The sequence below is a fragment of the Callorhinus ursinus genome, unplaced genomic scaffold (assembly GCF_003265705.2).
Source record: "Callorhinus ursinus isolate GAN/ISIS: 27379988/994484 unplaced genomic scaffold, GSC_fseal_2.0 scaffold24, whole genome shotgun sequence".
Taxonomy (NCBI): Eukaryota; Metazoa; Chordata; class Mammalia; order Carnivora; family Otariidae; genus Callorhinus; species Callorhinus ursinus.
The window spans coordinates 16121356-16137944 of NW_027397086.1; the positions used below are offsets into that span (position 1 = coordinate 16121356).

The 16589-nt window shown below is 51.4% G+C and overlaps 1 protein-coding gene across 14 annotated transcripts in view; it reads right to left on the minus strand.

The window, feature by feature from the left end:
- Nucleotides 1–1254: 1254 nt before the first annotated feature.
- The window catches only part of COL27A1 (collagen type XXVII alpha 1 chain), a 135884-nt gene continuing 120549 nt past the window's right edge, over nt 1255–16589 (minus strand). For 6 of the 14 annotated variants that reach the window (XM_073905862.1, XM_073905861.1, XM_073905860.1 and 3 more), the window contains 13 exons: nt 16316–16423; nt 13155–13208; nt 12574–12636; nt 12132–12185; nt 11954–11989; nt 11785–11802; nt 11501–11536; nt 11195–11221; nt 8499–8564; nt 7899–8067; nt 6866–6975; nt 4544–4762; nt 1255–3227 (listed from right to left, as the gene is read on the minus strand). In XM_073905862.1, the coding sequence (XP_073761963.1) occupies nt 3081–3227; nt 4544–4762; nt 6866–6975; nt 7899–8067; nt 8499–8564; nt 11195–11221; nt 11501–11536; nt 11785–11802; nt 11954–11989; nt 12132–12185; nt 12574–12636; nt 13155–13208; nt 16316–16423 (1107 nt within the window). In that variant the 3' untranslated portion in view covers nt 1255–3080. Of the gene's footprint in view, nt 3228–4543; nt 4763–6865; nt 6976–7898; nt 8068–8498; nt 8565–11194; nt 11222–11500; nt 11537–11784; nt 11803–11953; nt 11990–12131; nt 12186–12573; nt 12637–12845; nt 13000–13154; nt 13209–16315; nt 16424–16589 lie in introns of those variants that run through there. The other 8 variants (XM_073905856.1, XM_073905865.1, XM_073905858.1 and 5 more) reach the window with 8 other exon arrangements.

The window sequence follows — 16589 nt, forward strand, 5'->3', positions numbered from 1 at the left end:
AGATTCTCACTCCCTCCCAGGCAGGTGCTGTCCTGGCCTCTCTCAAGAATCTCAGAGGTAAGAAATGCTCATATTGAAGCACTGTCCACAAGCTCCTCCAAATGGAAACAAGCCAAACGTCCATCAGTGGATGAATGGATAATCAAAATGTGGTACATCCATATAGACATTATCGAGTCATAAAATGGAGTGAAGTACTGTATGGGTACATACCGAAAGGATGAACCTTGAAATCACGCTACCCGAAAGAAGGTCATATATTGTGAGCTTTCTTGGTTGCGGGGGGTGGCGCTGGGAACAGACGTTAAATTGACTGAACTTTCCCATCTGCAAAACAGGATTCTGTTGATCTGAAATAGGATTCTTTTTGATGTGAAATATCCACAGCAGGCGAAGTTGGAAAGCAGGTTAGTGCTTTTTCAGTGGCTTGGGCAGAGGGGAATGGGGAGTGACTGCTTCACAGGTATGGAGTTTCCTTTTGGGGTGCTGAGAATGTTCTGGAACTAGATGGTTGCACAGGTTGTACATGGTGAATATACTAAATGTCATGAATGGTTAAGTCTTTTATGTTACTACGCTAAAAAAAAAAAAAAAAGGGAATTGCTCATGTTAACCTCAACATACCTCCTCCCTGTGTGTCATGGGTTGCATTGTGTCCCCCCAAAAAGATATGCCGAAGTCCTAAGCTTATTACCTGTGAATGTGGCCTTACATGGAAATAGGGTCTTTGCAGACATAATCAAGTCAAGATGGGCTCATTAGGGTAGGTCTTCGTCCGATAGGGACTGGTGTCCTTACAAAAAGATGGGAACATGGAGCCGCATGGGGAGAAAGAAGGTCATGTGATTCCACAGGCAGAGCGACTACGGTGCTCCAGCTAGAAGCTGAGGAACGCCTGGGGCCACCAGAAGCTGACCGAGGTAAGGACTCTCTCCTAGAAGCATCAGAGGGATGGTGGAGCTGCCACCACTTGGATTTCAGACTTCCAGCCTCCAGAACTGGGAGAGAATGCATTTCTGCTGTTTTAAGCCTCCAGGTTTGTGGTACTGTTACCAGCAACCCTAAGAAACGGATACGCCATGGGACCTGGACCCCCTCACTTTTAGCACTCACTCCCCTCCCCCTGCTCTGGTGCTGTATCTCCCCCGCTACCCACCTCCTTCGGGGGAAGTAGCATCCTCTGAGCATCTTTTCTCCCCAGCCAGGCCAGAAACCTCCCTCCGGGCTTTTCAAAAACACACAGCCACAGATGCGTCATTCCATTGCCTCAGTTTTAAATATTTATTTAAAATCCAGAAGGGAAAAGGAGAAACAGAACCCACTGGGGTTTTAACACACTGACATGTGGACAGACATAAACGAGGACAGCAGAAAATCCCAGGAACGAGACAGAGGCCAGGTGGAGACTGGCGGGGGGTGGGGGGGTTAGCGAGGGCTGAGATGAGGCCCGAGCTGCTACAACACACTTCCGTGGGGAGCATCTTTGCTGGGGCGGGAGGGCGAGGAGTACAGGAAGTGTCTGGTGGGGGTAGGTGGGCCGGACTGAGGTATTAAATAATAAAAATCAAATCCAATTCCCAAAGAGACACAACTTTAGGAAAAAAAAAAAAAAGACACAAATAGACGTTCACATAAAATTTCCCCTTCTAGAAAAATAATTCCATACTTAAAATAACCTCAAAATCCAACCTGGGTGCTGATTGGTTCTCTGATAGAGGACAACTCAGATGACACTGAATCTCCCCATCACACTGAACCCCGAGATCCCCATAATTCTTCTTTCTCCTCAGCCCACATTTACACTTGGAGCTAATGACGCCAGGTTTCTAGAGAATTTAATGACAATGGAAAAGCAAGAGTGATGGCCACATCTTGGAAGGGACAAGCTCCTGGAAGGGAGGATCTTAGGGAATGGTATGGGGCCTCGTAAGATGGCTCCAAACTGATATTCCACCTCCAAGGCCAGCACTGACCCAACATCGGTCTTACAACTGGTTTCTTCAAGGTCAAGGCTTCTCCCACGACTCTCCAGTCTAGATCTCACCTTCCAAGATAAGCCTAATTTCCCTCCAGGGCCATCACAGGCCAAGGCCAAAACCCTTCATGCTCAGGCCTCCTCGGGCCTTAAGAGGACAAATATTTCAAAGTCCATAAATTAAAAGGTAAATCTTTCTGCTTCTGTTTCTGGCAGGTTTTTTTTTTTTTTTTTGGCTTTGCATTTTTTTTTCCTTTTTCCTTCCCCTCCCCCCACTTAGTCGATTACCTGATGAGCACAAGGGTGATACTAGGAACATTTTTAGATTCCCCCAACTTTGTCATTTGGAGGAGAGAGCAAAATGTGGATGATACCCCACATCAAAATGGTTCTTCAAAGTCTGTGGCAAAAATGGTAGCACCTTCAGAATCTTAAATAGGCTTTTTTTTTTTCCTTAAAAAAATCACATACACTACGAGACAGTTGCGAGCACCAGCGATTTCACAGTGGGAGGTAGCTAGCACGGGCACCCCAGCCCCGAGGGTCGCGCCACCCCCTCCCGGCCTCCACCGCTTCCCACCCTCTGGCTGGTTCTTCTCTCACCTCTTTCCCAGGTGAAGAAATAGTAATGCACCTTCTTTGTGTTTGTTTAAATAAAATATATATACTTAACTTTCTTTCCTTTTCTCCTTTTTCATGTCTCCTCTCTAATATTGCACATCAAAGCTCCCTGGCAGGGACCAGCTGGCGAGATGCCCCCTCCCCTCAAGCTGGCTGGAATGTGGGGCTCTTTGGGCAGGAAGCTGGGAGGACAGGGGGTGGCCGCGGGGCTGGGAGACAGACCACGGGGCTCAGGCAGCTTGCAGGCCCAGCTCGCTCTGGCTGGCTCTTTGGTTGGTCTTTGGGGCTGGGATCAGTTGATCCCAAGGATACCCAGTTCCCTGCCACCCCTCCCCCCGCCCCGGCCACTTCTACCGGGCAGACAACAGCTGGGGCCTACCCAAGGATCCTTGGGCAGGTGAGCTGCCCCTCCTGGGCCCACCTGCCCCTAGGTCCCCTCCTCTTCCCTCCCCCTCGAGGCCTAGAGGAGCCAGGAGGTCAGAGGTCAGAGGAAGCACGCAGGTCCAACTTCGAGGCGGTACTGCTTCCCTGATGAGGCAGGAGGGAGGTTGTCCACGCTGATGATGGGCAGCTGCTGGGGGTCCTGGGTCCGGAAGGTGAAAAGCGTCTGATGCCAGCGCCCATCCTGGACCTGAGAGAAGGAAAGGGGTACACACGAAACCATCACAACCCTCATCATCTACGTGTGCATCTTCCCATCATCTTTCTCGCCGTTTGAAAGGGACACATGGCATTTCACTGAAGCAAAGACCTGTTCTGGTCCACTTCGACTGCTGCTACCATGTCTCTCGTGGTGAGGAATGCCGTAACCAACGTCACTGTACCTAAACTTCTGTGCACACACTTCTCCGCTTCTTGTTTCCCTAGAACAAATTCTAGAAGCAGCTGGATGGAAGGATACATACGTTTCTGAGGCTTTGCACATACGCTGGATATACGGGCATACCTCATTTTATTGCACCACATTTCCAGACCTTCCCAGATGCTGTGTTTTTGATAAAGTGAAAGTTAGTGGCAACCCTGCATCGAGCAAGTCTGTCAGTGCCATTGTTCCAACAGCATTTGCTCACTTTGCGTCTCTGCATCACATTTTGATAATTCTCACAACATTTCAAACTTTTTCAGCATTTTTACATTTGTTTTGGTGGCCTGCGATCTGTGATTACGTGGCATATTTTTTAATTAAGATATGGACATTGTTTTTTTAGGCATGATGCTATTACACTCTTAATAGACTACAGTATAATGTAAATATAACTCCTACATGTACTGGGAAACCACAAAAATTAATTAGGCTTATTTTATTGCAATATTCACGTTATTGCACGGGTCTGCAACCAAACCCACAATATCTCTGAGGTATCCCTATATTTATACAGCTGCTGTCCCGAAAGCCTCTACCAATTTTTTCCCAAATAGCTTTGTGCAAGAGTGTTGGTTTCCCCATATTCTCACTAACACTGTGTATTACTAGTTTTGTTCAATCTTGCGAAGCTAGTTTTTTGGACAACTTTCTGACTCCCTCTCCACCAACAACCCACCCAATCTTAGGTATTTAAAAATAACCAAAAATGTTAACAGAAGAAATCAGCCTGGCCAGGACGGGGGTAGAGAGAATAGAAATACATTCTTTAACAAGCAGCCTCGCAAGTAAGTACAGCGTCTATCAGCCTGTGGAATTTTTATGGCTGGATTTTTCTCTCAGCAGTTTCCCAGAAAGGATAGGGAATAAAAAGGATTTTATGAAACTGTTATAATAAAATTATTACGCAAAGATAAAAATGATATGTATTTACTAATCTTATACTAATACCATATATGATACTAATATACTAATGTAATATACCAGTATGTATTACACTAACTCTTATATACTATTTTGTAATAAAAACACATCTTTTCAACTTGTCCATGCACGAGAGGCCTGCGAGGGGCCCCAAGGGTTACCTTGCAGCCATCCATTGATACTTCTGGCCGGAATTGACCCCCTGCTTCAAAGATCTGCCCATTCCAGGCCCGGAAGCGCACAGCCCGCTTGGCCGGGCTCTGCCCAGTGCCCTCCTGCCACACGGTCATGTTAAGGCAGTGAATGGTGATGTGCTGTGTCACCTCAGAGCTTAGCAAGTGCAGAAAATTCATCTGGACCCGGCTGACAGCAAACTCGACCTGTGGCAGAGACGCAGCAGTGAGGTAGGGTCAGGCCAGCTGCCCAAGGCTCTCAGAAACCCTCCCCTCTCTCTGGAGGGCACAGGGAGAAGCTCTTTCCTGGTAAGCAATTCCCAGCTTTGCTCCCAGACGTGTGACGACTAGAGACACAGGGAAATTGAGGTCTGTGTGAACCGGTCCACAATCAAGGAGTAACGAGGAAGGGAAAGCACCAAGGCCAGCCTGAGTGCAGAGCCGGATCTACGAGGGTCCTAAGTCACCTGATCCACCCCCTCCCTCCCCCCACTGCACGGGCGCACGGGAGTGGGGGTTGTCTCTGGAGCTGAGTTGGGAACCCAAAGCCCAGAGAGAAAGAGGAACTAGTGCAAGATCAAGAGGTTCTTCAAGTGTAGAAGAAATGGGAAGTGACCTCCCCAATCCTTTCTAAGTTCCAAGATGCCAGAAATGGCAGTGACCTCAAACAAGGATGGGATTTATGGCTTCAGTGGGTGCCCTGAAAGCCCAGACGGTTGGTTTTTCTTTGTGTAATGCAAGTGCCTGATTGACGCTTTGATTGCCTAGACATCCACTTCAAAAAGCTTGCGATCTCGAATAAATGAAAAGCCCGGCTAGTTGCCTCCGTGCTGAGCCTCCTTTGTTTTAGACTTTGAGATTGCCAAAAGCTGGCCATTTAGACCACTTTTTTTTTTCCTCTTCCCGTCCTTTAAATTCCCGCTCTTATGTTTTAAATTCACCAGTTAAGAGTGAGCCCCGGAAGCCCTAAGCCCCCCACCCTGGACCCCAACAAAAGCAGAACCCTAGGCTCGTGCACTCTCTCTCTCCCCCAGCAAGCTGGCTGGGTGGCCCCCGGTGTGCTGTGTAATTTCCAAGTCCTGTAAGTAACAAACCTTTATTTTTTCAAAGTTTCTTGATCATGAAGGGCATCTTGCAATCATGGTAAGACCCACAAGGGCTGGTCCAGCCACCATGTTGGTAATTTATAGGCTGAGACCAGTAAAAACGGTGGCCATTGTTCCTGATGGGTATGGTCACCCATGCACGTGCCCACTCAGGCCTCCCCCTCTGCCAGGTGGGTGTGGCTCAGAGTCAGAGTCAGAGAGGGAAAGGGCCTGGCTGGGGGGGTCACTGGTGAGGTTACTGTGTTTCCTGTTGAATCCCAGTGCTGACACAGTGTCTGGCACATGGTAGGGACCCAGCAAGACTTGCTGACCAGCTGGCCCACACAGAAATTCTCAAAACCTGGGTCTGACCCAGTCAGCCTAAGGCACCTCCTGGAGCCTCCCCAGGAGGGCTGATGGGATGGGATGGGTCTCTGGGTCCCCGCTTCCCCTACAGGCAGGTGGGCTCCTCTCCCTGGAGCCTGAACCCTCCTGTATGGAGGACTTGCTGCCCCTGCAGACCCACAATCCACCAAGGGGTACCCTGGGTGGAGGAGCGGTGGCACCCCACTGCCGCCGCCCGCCCTGGCTTGCCGTTGAGCTGCCCTGAGCTACCTCAAGCACTCAGCCCAGAGACAGGCACTTGGAAAGCAGACATCAAACATTAGCTAAACCCTGCATACACACCTCAGGCACCGTGACTTAGCCTGTACTGATGGTTCCTGGTTGTCCAAGCCCGGCCAGCTTGGCCAACTATGCTGGTTTTTTTGTTGTTGTTTTGTTTTTAAGATTTTATTTATTTGACAGAGAGAGACACAGTGAGAGAGGGAACAGAAGCGGGGGAGTTGGAGAGGGAGAAGCAGGCTTCCTGCAGAGCAGGGAGCCCGATACAGGGCTCGAAACCAGGACTCTGGGATCATGACCTGAGCCGAAGGCAGACACCTAACGACTGAGCCACCCAGGCGCCCCAACTATGCTGTTTTAGATATTGGCCGAAAGTTCTACTTGAAATAAAAACCATTAATAGCATACATCTTGGAAGGGTGTAGAAACCACGGATTTAGAACAATTCATCCCCCGATTCACAGATGAGGAAACGGAGGGTCACAAAGAAGCCACGCAGCAGGACAGTCAAGGCTCAGACCAAAACTTGGGTGGGCGGTGGCCCAGGGCCCAGTGGGTGTAGAGGGGGCCAGTCGGCGGTGGATGGGGAGCGGACAGGTACCTTGGAGGCTGTGATGGGCTTGAGACACGTTTGTCCACCATGGGTGAAGTTGCAGGAAACTTCAATGGTGTCGGACGAGCAGCCAAGGTTTGGATCCACCCAGTAGGTACCTGCAGGCGGTGTGGAGGGGGGATGGTACAGGTATGTGAGGGGGAGGGAGCCCAGGGCCCGGTTCTGCAGGTGGACCCCAAACCTTGGGACCCCCTGAGCCCCAGCTGGGCCTGAAGTCGGGAAAGGATTCCAGGAGCCACTGAGATGGAAGGACAGGCTCTGGGCAGAGCTTAGAGCGGGCAGAGCCCCTGGGGGGCCCACGCAGCTGAGCACTTGCCCACGCTGCTACTACAACGGCTCCATTTTACAGAGGGAGCAGCTGAGGCCTGAGAGAGGCTGAATCACCAGCCCAAGGCATTTAGGGCTCATCTAGTTAAAGAGGGTCTCCCCCAAGGCTAGTGATCCTCCTAGGGGCTTGCCTAGGGGAGGGGGGTAAATCAGGCCTCCACCCCACCCACTGGACACCTGTGCTGGCATGTGGTTTCCCCACTGGGCTTCCAAGGGATCCAAAGGCCCCACAGCTCAAAGAGTGGGACAACCAGCCACTGGTCCACCTTCTTGTCAGTGTAGAGAAGAGGTGTGGACAGAAAGGGGTGAAATCCTGGCTCTCAGGGCATCCATGACAGCCCCCCCCCCCAGCGCCCTGTCCCCTCCTGGCCCTTGGGGGCTTGTCCTGCCAAAGCTCTTATCTCCTTGCACTGAAATGATTGTCCCTAGCTTGTAGATCTGTGGGCTCTGAAAGGGTAAAACCACTCACCTACCCCCCCAGGAGGCACAAGGTTGGCCATATGGTGTGGCTCAGTGACTGCTGAGTGGATAAGGGACTGCCTCATGTGCCTGCCTCCCCAAGGACAGAAACTTGGCCCCAATGAGGCAAGATTTGAATGGTCCCTCTCCTCAGCCCCTCCTGGAACTCCCCTGCCCCACCTGCTCCACCCCCGGGGCAGGAAGCCATCTCTTCAGACCCCACAAGCCCTCATACCATCCACCATCTTCTGCTCACAATCCATGAGGTCGCGGCAGACCCGGGCGGGGTTCTCTTTGGTGCCCAGGGGCGTCTTAATGCTCTGGATGAGGTTGCTGAGGTAGTGTAAGGTTTTAAAGATCTCCCCTCCCTGGTCCAGCACCAGCCGGTCTGGATGGTTGTAACCCTGTCGTGAAGAGAGTGGGTAGCCACCGGCCCCTGAGGTCTTGGCCTAGCCCGAGTTCCTAGGGCCATGATGGGGCTCCTTCCACTTGACAGATAAGGAAACTGGGGGCCAGGAACCGGGTGGGGGCTGCGAGGGTACAGGACACTCCGCGGTGGCCCCAAATCCCTCCAGAAGGGGTCAGTGGAGGCCTTTCCACTGACCACCCCCAGGCTGGAAGGAAGACAATGGGCTCTTCCAGGCTGCCCTTTCCCTGGACTGTGAATCCTGAGAGCCGACTCAGTATCAACTTTGCCCAGGCCCCGGCACCGGAAACCGATGAGCTACAGAACTCTCGGGGCAGGCCACGTGGAGGGCACTGACTCGCGTGTGCGAGCCGTCCCTTCCATCTCCCCCCAGGAAGGGATCCCATGTGGGCAGCGGTCTCGGGGTACCTCTGCTTTCAGTGCTCCATTTGTGTCCATCCACATCTGGAAAGCTGCTCCCAGGTCATCTTGCTGCTGTGCAAAGAGAAGACAGGGTGTGTATCCTACCCCCCACCCCCAGGATCACCCGGACTCACCAAGAGAGAGCCCCAAGGTCTGAGGAGGAGCTCGCCCACCCGCCTTCCTGGGCCAAGTCACCCGCCTTCGGGGTAACTCTCTGTCCTTCCCCCACTTACAAAGAGAGTCAGACCTGACCCATCCACTCCCTTTCTCCAGGCACTTCCACAGCTCTTCATCACCCACAGCATTAAGTCTGAACTCCTCCACGTGGTTACAAGACCTGGCCTGAGTGTTGTGGCCTCTGGCCCAGCCTCTCTTCTGTCGCCCACAAATGCTTGATGCACCAGACACACTATTGTACTGCTAAGTTGCTAAGCAGCATGCTCTGTCTGGCCACAGGGCCTTTGCACATGCCGCTCCCATCGCCTGGAACATTCTTCTTTCCCTCCAGTGCTCCATCTGCCTATCTACTACTCCAGTGGCTCTCAATCGGGGGCAATGTTGCCCTGTAGGGGACATCTGGTTATATCTAGAGACTTGGCTGTCACAACTGGAGGATGGGGTGCTCTTGACATCTAGTGGGCAGAGGCCAGGGATGCTGCTAAACATCCTACAATCACTCACAGCAAAGAACCACCTGGTCCCCAAGTGTCCATAAGTGCTGCAGTTGAGAAACCCTGCCCTATACTCATCCTACAAATGTCAGCCTCCATGGGAACTCTCTCCTGGCGCTCTCGCCCCCAGGCTGGGTGCAGCCCCTTTCTCTGTGTAACCGTCTATCTCATACTTGCGCCTCCAGCCCTACCACGGGGCTTGCCAGAAGCGGTCTTGCTGTGAAAACAGTGACAGGGACACTCTGACGTTGAGTAAAGCCCAAGAGGTCCAGAGCCCAGACACCAGAGGTATTTCTCAAGTTCAAATCTCAGCCTTGCTACTTGCTAACTGCAGGATCTGGGCAGGTTGCTTACCGTCTCTCTGCATCAGTACCCTCAGAATGGGCATGGCAGTAACACTCTCAGAGCCGTGAGAGGAGTAAGGGAGCTAATCCAGGCGGAGCACGCCTAACAGTGTCCACCTCGCACAAACACTATGTCCGCTACCGTGCAAAAAATTCAAAATCCTCGGATTTTCCTTTTTTTGAGAGGAAAAGGGTTTTTTTTCTGGGTCTCTTCACTTTGCCCTAGCTGTCTGGCTTCCTTAGTGATGAGAAGGGCTAGGGAAGGTGTGGAGGGGAGGCCAGGGCTGACAGTTCATTCTCTTGGACGATGCCTGGGGGCCGGACAGTGAGAAGCTGAGGTTAGGAGAGCAGAGAATCCGAGTGGCTCGTGGCCCAAGGGCTCCTGCTCGGTTCCCCTCAGCCACCGCAGGGGCGGTGGGGGAACGCTGTCAGGGCCCGACTGTAAGCCTCAACCAGTACAGTGGTAACACAGGGAGGGAGCCCGGGGTGGGGGGGAGGGGGGCTTGGGAGGGGCCATACTTTCCGGGAGGTACCCACCAGGGAGGAAGACAGCCTCCCTCCTCCCATCTGACCCTCTTTGGACTCAGAATCTGAGAAGAAGAGATCCTCTGGGATACCGTGATTTATAATAGAGATTTGGTCTTTGACCCTCTTCCTGGCACCAAGCTCCTAAAACCCCATAAAAGTCTTGTCATGTTAATGAGGTGACTCTTGGAAAGCCTCTAGGTAACCAAAGGATAGGGGCCAGATTGCCCAGGGAAGCAACCTTGTGATAGGTGGCTTGGAACCTTCAGTCCCGACCCCTCACCTCCGGGAGGAAGGGAGCAGGGACAGAGGTTGAATCAATCACCAGAGGCCAGTGATTTCATCCATCATGCTTATGTAATGAAGCCTCCATGAAAACCCAAAAGGGTGGTATTCGGAGAGCTTCCCAGCTGGTGACCACGTGGAGGTTTGAGGAGAGTGGCCACCTGGAGAGGGCTTGGGAGCTGTGAGCCCCTGCCTCACGCCTTGCCCTGTGCCTGTCTTCCATCTGGCTGTTCCTGGGTTGTTGCTGTTGTTTTTTATTTATAATAATAATAATAATAATAATAATAATAAACCGGTAAGCTAGTAAGTGAAATATTTCTCTAAGAGGTGCTCTAGCACATTCACTGATGCCTGTGAGGGGCATGGGAACCTCAGTCGGTCGGAAGCACAGGTGACAAGCTGGCATCTGGGGTGGGCAGGATGGGGAAGGAGTCCTGTAGGATCATGAATGCTTTGTCCTGGTGCACGGTGTCAGAACTGAGTCGAACTGTAGGACACCCAGCTGGTGTCCCACAAGTGTCCCTCGGTATGGGGAACACCCCGCCCCCAAGCTTGAACTGACACCAGCACCTATTCAGACCTTCGGCAATCAGCCAGTCTGTACCGAGGGTGCTGACGGGACCAGGAGCTCAGCCACCGGAGCGGCTTCCTGGGTTCACAGTCAGGGGCGCATTCTGCCTAAAACCGGGAATCCCCACCCTCTTTCTGCTGCTGTAGAGCCCAGGGTCTGGGGTGGAAGGGCAAAAGCTCATGGGCATCCCTGGGCCTAGCTTAGGGCTCTAGCTACTGTGACCCAGAAAAGAGGTCAACTGCCAACTGCCCCCTGCCCTCCCAGGCCTTACCCCAAATAAGCAAAAGAGAACATTCTCCAACTTACAAAGTGGACAGGGCTCCCTGGCGGACCCTGCAAAAGAAGAGGCTCAGTCACTATTTGAGAGGGACTGGGCGCAGGAGTCCCAGGGGCTGTCAGGAGCCTGGAGGGGCTGCACGAGAGGATGTGGAAAACTGGTCTCTGCTCTTCTAGAGGCCTGGTCCAGCCAGGGCTGCTCTACGCTCTCCTAGAAGTCTGGGGAAGCTTGTGAGGTCAGGGCCAAGACAAGCACCCGCCAGCAAAGCCCTGGGTCTCATTCAAAGTTCCACCTCCTGCCCTGGAGCTCCAGGAGCACTGAGCGCAAGTACCTACCGGTGGGCCGGGCCGCCCTCTGGGACCAGGAGGACCCTGAAGGGAGAGAAGGACAGTGAGGCCCTGGTCAAAGGCCTTCCATCTTCCCCACCCCAGGCCTCCTCGAGCTGATCCGAGACCCTGAGACAGCGGTGCCTCCAGCACAGAGGGGTACCGATGGATGACTGAAGTCCAGAGGGAAAGAACATGCCTGAAGACTTCGGTGGTCACGGGCAGGGGAACCCAGAGGGCCTACCCTGCCCCACTCCCCCAGCCCATCAGCCCCCGTACCGCAGCCCACTCACCCTCGGACCCTGCAATCCCTGGAGGAGGACAGAAGCAGAGAGAGACAGTCAGGGAATCGGGCTGAGCCTTGCCCTCCATCCCTCCCCCACTCCTCTCCCAGCCCTTCCCTCCCCTCCCCTCCCCCTCCCCCAACCACTGCAGCACTGCCTCTGCAGCCCATCAACTCACCAAGTCCCCTCGGCTGCCTTTGTCACCCTTTGGACCCTGCAATAAATCATGGCCCCATAAGAGAGGACGCAGAGAGGAAGTTCTATTTCCCAGATGGGGAAACTGAGGCTCAGGCTGGCCCTGGGTCACAGAGACGAGCTTGCCCCCATAGTCTTTCTGGCCAGCCCCCTACACATACCGGGCGTCCCGAAGGTCCCAGGATTCCGAGGGGCCCAATGATGCCTTCCTTTCCCTAAAGGAGAGAGAGAGGTTTTTGTGTCCTCATCCCAGGGCCTGGGGAACAGAGTCACGGAGACAGGAGAGGAGATGGCAGCCTGAGTGTCCCATGGTGATGGAAGGGAGACTTCCTCAAGCAGGGCCCAGGCCATGCATATTCTGGGCCCCGTGTGCCTTTGGGGGGCTATGGGGGGAGAGGGGAGCAGGTGAAAGGGGGAGGGTGGCAGCTCAGCTAGCAGGACCGGCAGAAGCAAGGGGATGGCAATGGGGCTGGAGGCCTTGGGCAGAGGGGGTTCAAGCCTGAAGGAGCAGGAGGAGCAGGGCAGGCATCCACCCAGCTGACGGCTGGCCAGCCTTGGGCCTGGGCGACTGGCCCTGCTAGGACAGACCAGGAGAGGACTCACCATCAAGCCAGGGGGCCCCCGAGGGCCCTGGATGCCTTTCAAGCCAATGTCTCCAGGAGGGCCCTGTGGGAGGCAGAGGAAAGGCTGTCTGTGTCTGGGTGGCCACTGGGTCGGGGCTCCAGCAGCTCCATGACCCGTGGGGGCTGGCCACACTTTGTCCTCCCTGTCAAGAGAGGCCTTACCTGAGAGCTTCCAGGAAGAGTAACAAATGTCCACAATTATTAAGCAGGTAGCAGCGTGCTGGCTCTGTGCTATACGGTATAAGCTCTGCTCTTACTTCCTTGTGACAACAACCCTCTATAGTTATCATACCCATTGTATAGCTGACAAAACTGAGGCTTGGAGATACAAAGTAACTTGCCTAATGCTCAGAGCAGGTAAACTGAGGAGCTGGGCTTAAAACCCAGGTCTGCTGGATTGTGGGTTCTGTGGATCAAGGATGTTCCTGCTTGATTCTGGCAGCTTTCCAGCCCCCACTGTAAGTGCTCTAGAAATCTTTGTTGAGTGAATACATGGATAAACGACCAAGGAGGTGGACGGACGGAACCCCAACAGGAACAGTGAGGAGTGCGAATTTGTACCTTGGGCCCGAAGAGGCCAGCCATTCCAGGGAAGCCCATCTCGCCAGAGTCACCCTGCAGGGAGAGCAGAACGAGATGGGGTGTGGGGGCCAGGACAAGGATGCCCAGCCAATCACCTGGGACCCTTGGGCCGGCCTCCTCCCGGGATATTAGCGACTCCATCTCCAGGCAGTCAGATGAGGGTGGACAGCTCACATACGAGACACCGGTCAGCCTGGGCTCAGAGGGGGCAGGGGCCTCTGCCCTCTGTCGCATGAGACAGTGGAGGCCAGCTCAGGGATTCCATGAGAAAGGCTCTAGAACACTTAGGACCTCCTGTCCCAGGTCTTCAAGGAAGAGAGGAAAGGACCTGCAGGCTCTTCCCTACCCATCACAAAGGCTCTGTCAAGGACTGTGTCCCTCAGAATAAGCCCATTAGCTGTGGGACTCTACGTGCCAGGGGCTTTGCATGGACCACCACGCATGCGAGTTCCTACTTCCGCCCGGGGAGGCACAACACACCCTGTTCACAGATGAGAATACTGAGTCTCACAGAGAGCAGGAACTTGCTCATATCCACACAGATGCCACTGTGGGGAGTGATCGGGTGTGAACGATTCTGGAGGCCTGGATTCTATGGCAGGGGCATGCTTAACTTTTAACAACACTGCCCAGCCGGTTTCCAATGCGATTGTACCATCTTTCATTTCCTGTGAGCACGGGAGGAGAGTTCCAGTTGCTCCACATCCTTGCCAACACTTGGTCTGTTCAGTCTTTTAAAATTTTTACCATTCTGGGGCTCCTGGGTGGCTCAGTCAGTGACTCATCTGCCTTCGGCTCAGGTCATGATCTCAGGGTCCAGGGATCAAGCCCTGCATCGGACTCCCTGTTCAGCCAGGAGTCTGTCTCCCTCTCCCTCTGCCCCTCCCCCTACTTGTGCTCTCTCTCTCTCTCTCTCTCTCTCTCTCTCTCTCAAATACAATCTTCAAAAACAATGAAATGTTTACCATTCTAACAGGTGTGCAGTAGCACCTCATTATGGCTTTAATGAGCATTTGCCTCACGGCTAGTGATACTGAGCTTCTTTTATGTGCTTACTTGTCATCTGTACAATCTTTTCAGAAGTGTCTGGTCAAGTCTTTTGCCTAATTTCTTTTCTATTTTTTGCCTAATTTCTTTATTGGGCTGCTTCTTTTCTCATTATTGGGTTTTGAGAGTTCTTTGCATATTCCAGATACAAATCCTTTACTAGATCTATAATTTGCACTTTCTCGTAGTACGTGGCTTGTCCTGTCATTCTCTTAACAGCGTCTGTCCTTTGAGAAGCAAAAGCTTTAAATTTTGATAAAGCCCAATTTATCAATTTTTTTAATGGATCATGCTTTTGGTGTCATATCTAAGAAACGTTTGTATAACCCAAGGTCTCAAAGGTTTTCTTCTGTGCTTCCTTCTAAAAGTCTTAGCATTTTGAGTTTTACCTTTAGGTGTATGATCCATGTTGAGTTTATTTTTGTACATGGTATAAAGTATCCAATTGCCACCCCACTTGCTAGAAAAGACTATTCTGTAACCACTGAGTTGTTTTTGCAACTTTGTCAAAAAGCAGTTATCCAAGTACCTGTGAATATATTTCTGGACTCTCTATGCTGTTCCTTTGATCTATTATTAGTATATTTATGGCAGTACCCTACCTTCTTGATTATTGTAGCTATATAATGTCTTGAAATCAACTACTGTGAGTCCCCCAACTTTACTCTTCTCTTTTCAACTTGCTTTGGTTATTCCAGGCCTTTCACATTTCCAAATAAAAATGTTAGACTCAGCTTGTTATTTTCCACGAGAAAGGCCTGATGGGATTTTGATTGGGATTGGGTTGAATCCATACACCAACTGGAGGAAACTGCCCTCTGAACAATACTGAGTCTTTGACCAGGGAACACAGCATCTCCATTTATGTAAGTCATCCCCATTTCAGTAATGCTTTGCAATTTTTCAATGCACATGTCTTGTACACCTAGTGTCATATGTATCTTTAAGTAGTTCCTATTTTTCTGCTATTATAAATAGTATTGCTCTTTAGAATTCAAGTTCTGATCGTGGCTAGTAAAGAGACACAGTTCCTTTGTGCATCTTGAGCTGGCGTTCCGCCATCTTGCTGTATGCACCTGTTCTAGTAGCTTTACCATGGATTCCATTGGATTTTCTCACTAGACAATAATTTCATTTACAAATGAAAAGATTAACTTCTTCCTTTTCAATATGAATGCCTTTTATGTATTTTTCATTTCTGATGGCATTGGCTAGAACTGTCAGTACAATATTGAATAGAAGCAGTGAGAACAAATATCTCTGACTCGTTCTGCTTCTTGGAAAAAAAAAAAAAAATCCAAACATTCAGCCTTTCACTATTAAGTATGACGCTAGCTGTCCGTTTTTCACGAATGTCTTCTTCCCAGTTGAGGAAGCTCCTTTTCCATACCAAGCTGGCTGAGCGCTTTTATCAGAAATGGAGTTGCATTTTTGCCAAGTGCTTTTCTTGCATCCACTGGGAGGATCAAATGGGTTTTCTTTCTCAGTTTGTTAGTATGGTGCATTACATTGATTTATTTTCAAATGTTATTCCATCCTTGCATTCCTGGGATAAACCTCATTTGATCTTGATGTATTATCTTTTTAATATATTCTTAGATTGGTTTTTCTAAAATTGTGTTGAGAATTTCTGTATCTAGATTTCTAAGCTATGTTGGTCTAGACCTTTCTTGCAATGTCTTTCATCCAGCTTTGATATCAGGGTAATGCCAGCTTCATAGAATATGGGCAAGTATTTCCTCCTCTTCCAATTTTCTGGAAGAGTTTATGCAGAATTGGTATGATTTCTTCCCTTAACTTGTGAGATGTTTTTTAAACCATAGGTTGAATTTCTTTACTAGATAGGAGGCGGTTTCGGGTTCAGGTCGTGATCCACCACCTGTCCTCATTCTGAAGGGACCACTCAGATCTCATGTCTCAGCCTCCTCCCTCCCCCCCACCCCACTCAGGGGAGGTGGAGGAGTATCTGGTACTCAGAGAGGGTGTCGCTCTGTCCTTGTCACAGAGCAGGCAGGAGGCTTCTGGACCCGTGTGCACATGTGTTTGCGTGCATGCAAGTGTGAGAACATCTGTATTCCCTGGGGCTCACTCACCGGCTGGCCTTTGGATCCAGGCTCCCCCTGGCTCCCAGGAAGCCCAGTTCCACCCGCTGTCCCTCGTTTGCCAGGAGGACCCAGCTGCCCAGGTAACCCACTTTCACCCTTAAAAAACAAAACCAAAAACACACATACACACCAAAATGACCAAAGGGGAAAATGGTTCTAGGAGAGGGGAGGAGGGCCTAGGAGAGACAGAATAGTGATGCCACAGGGTCAGCTGACATCTCAGGATGCTGGGGCTCAGATGCAGGCCCGGTGGGGGCTCAGA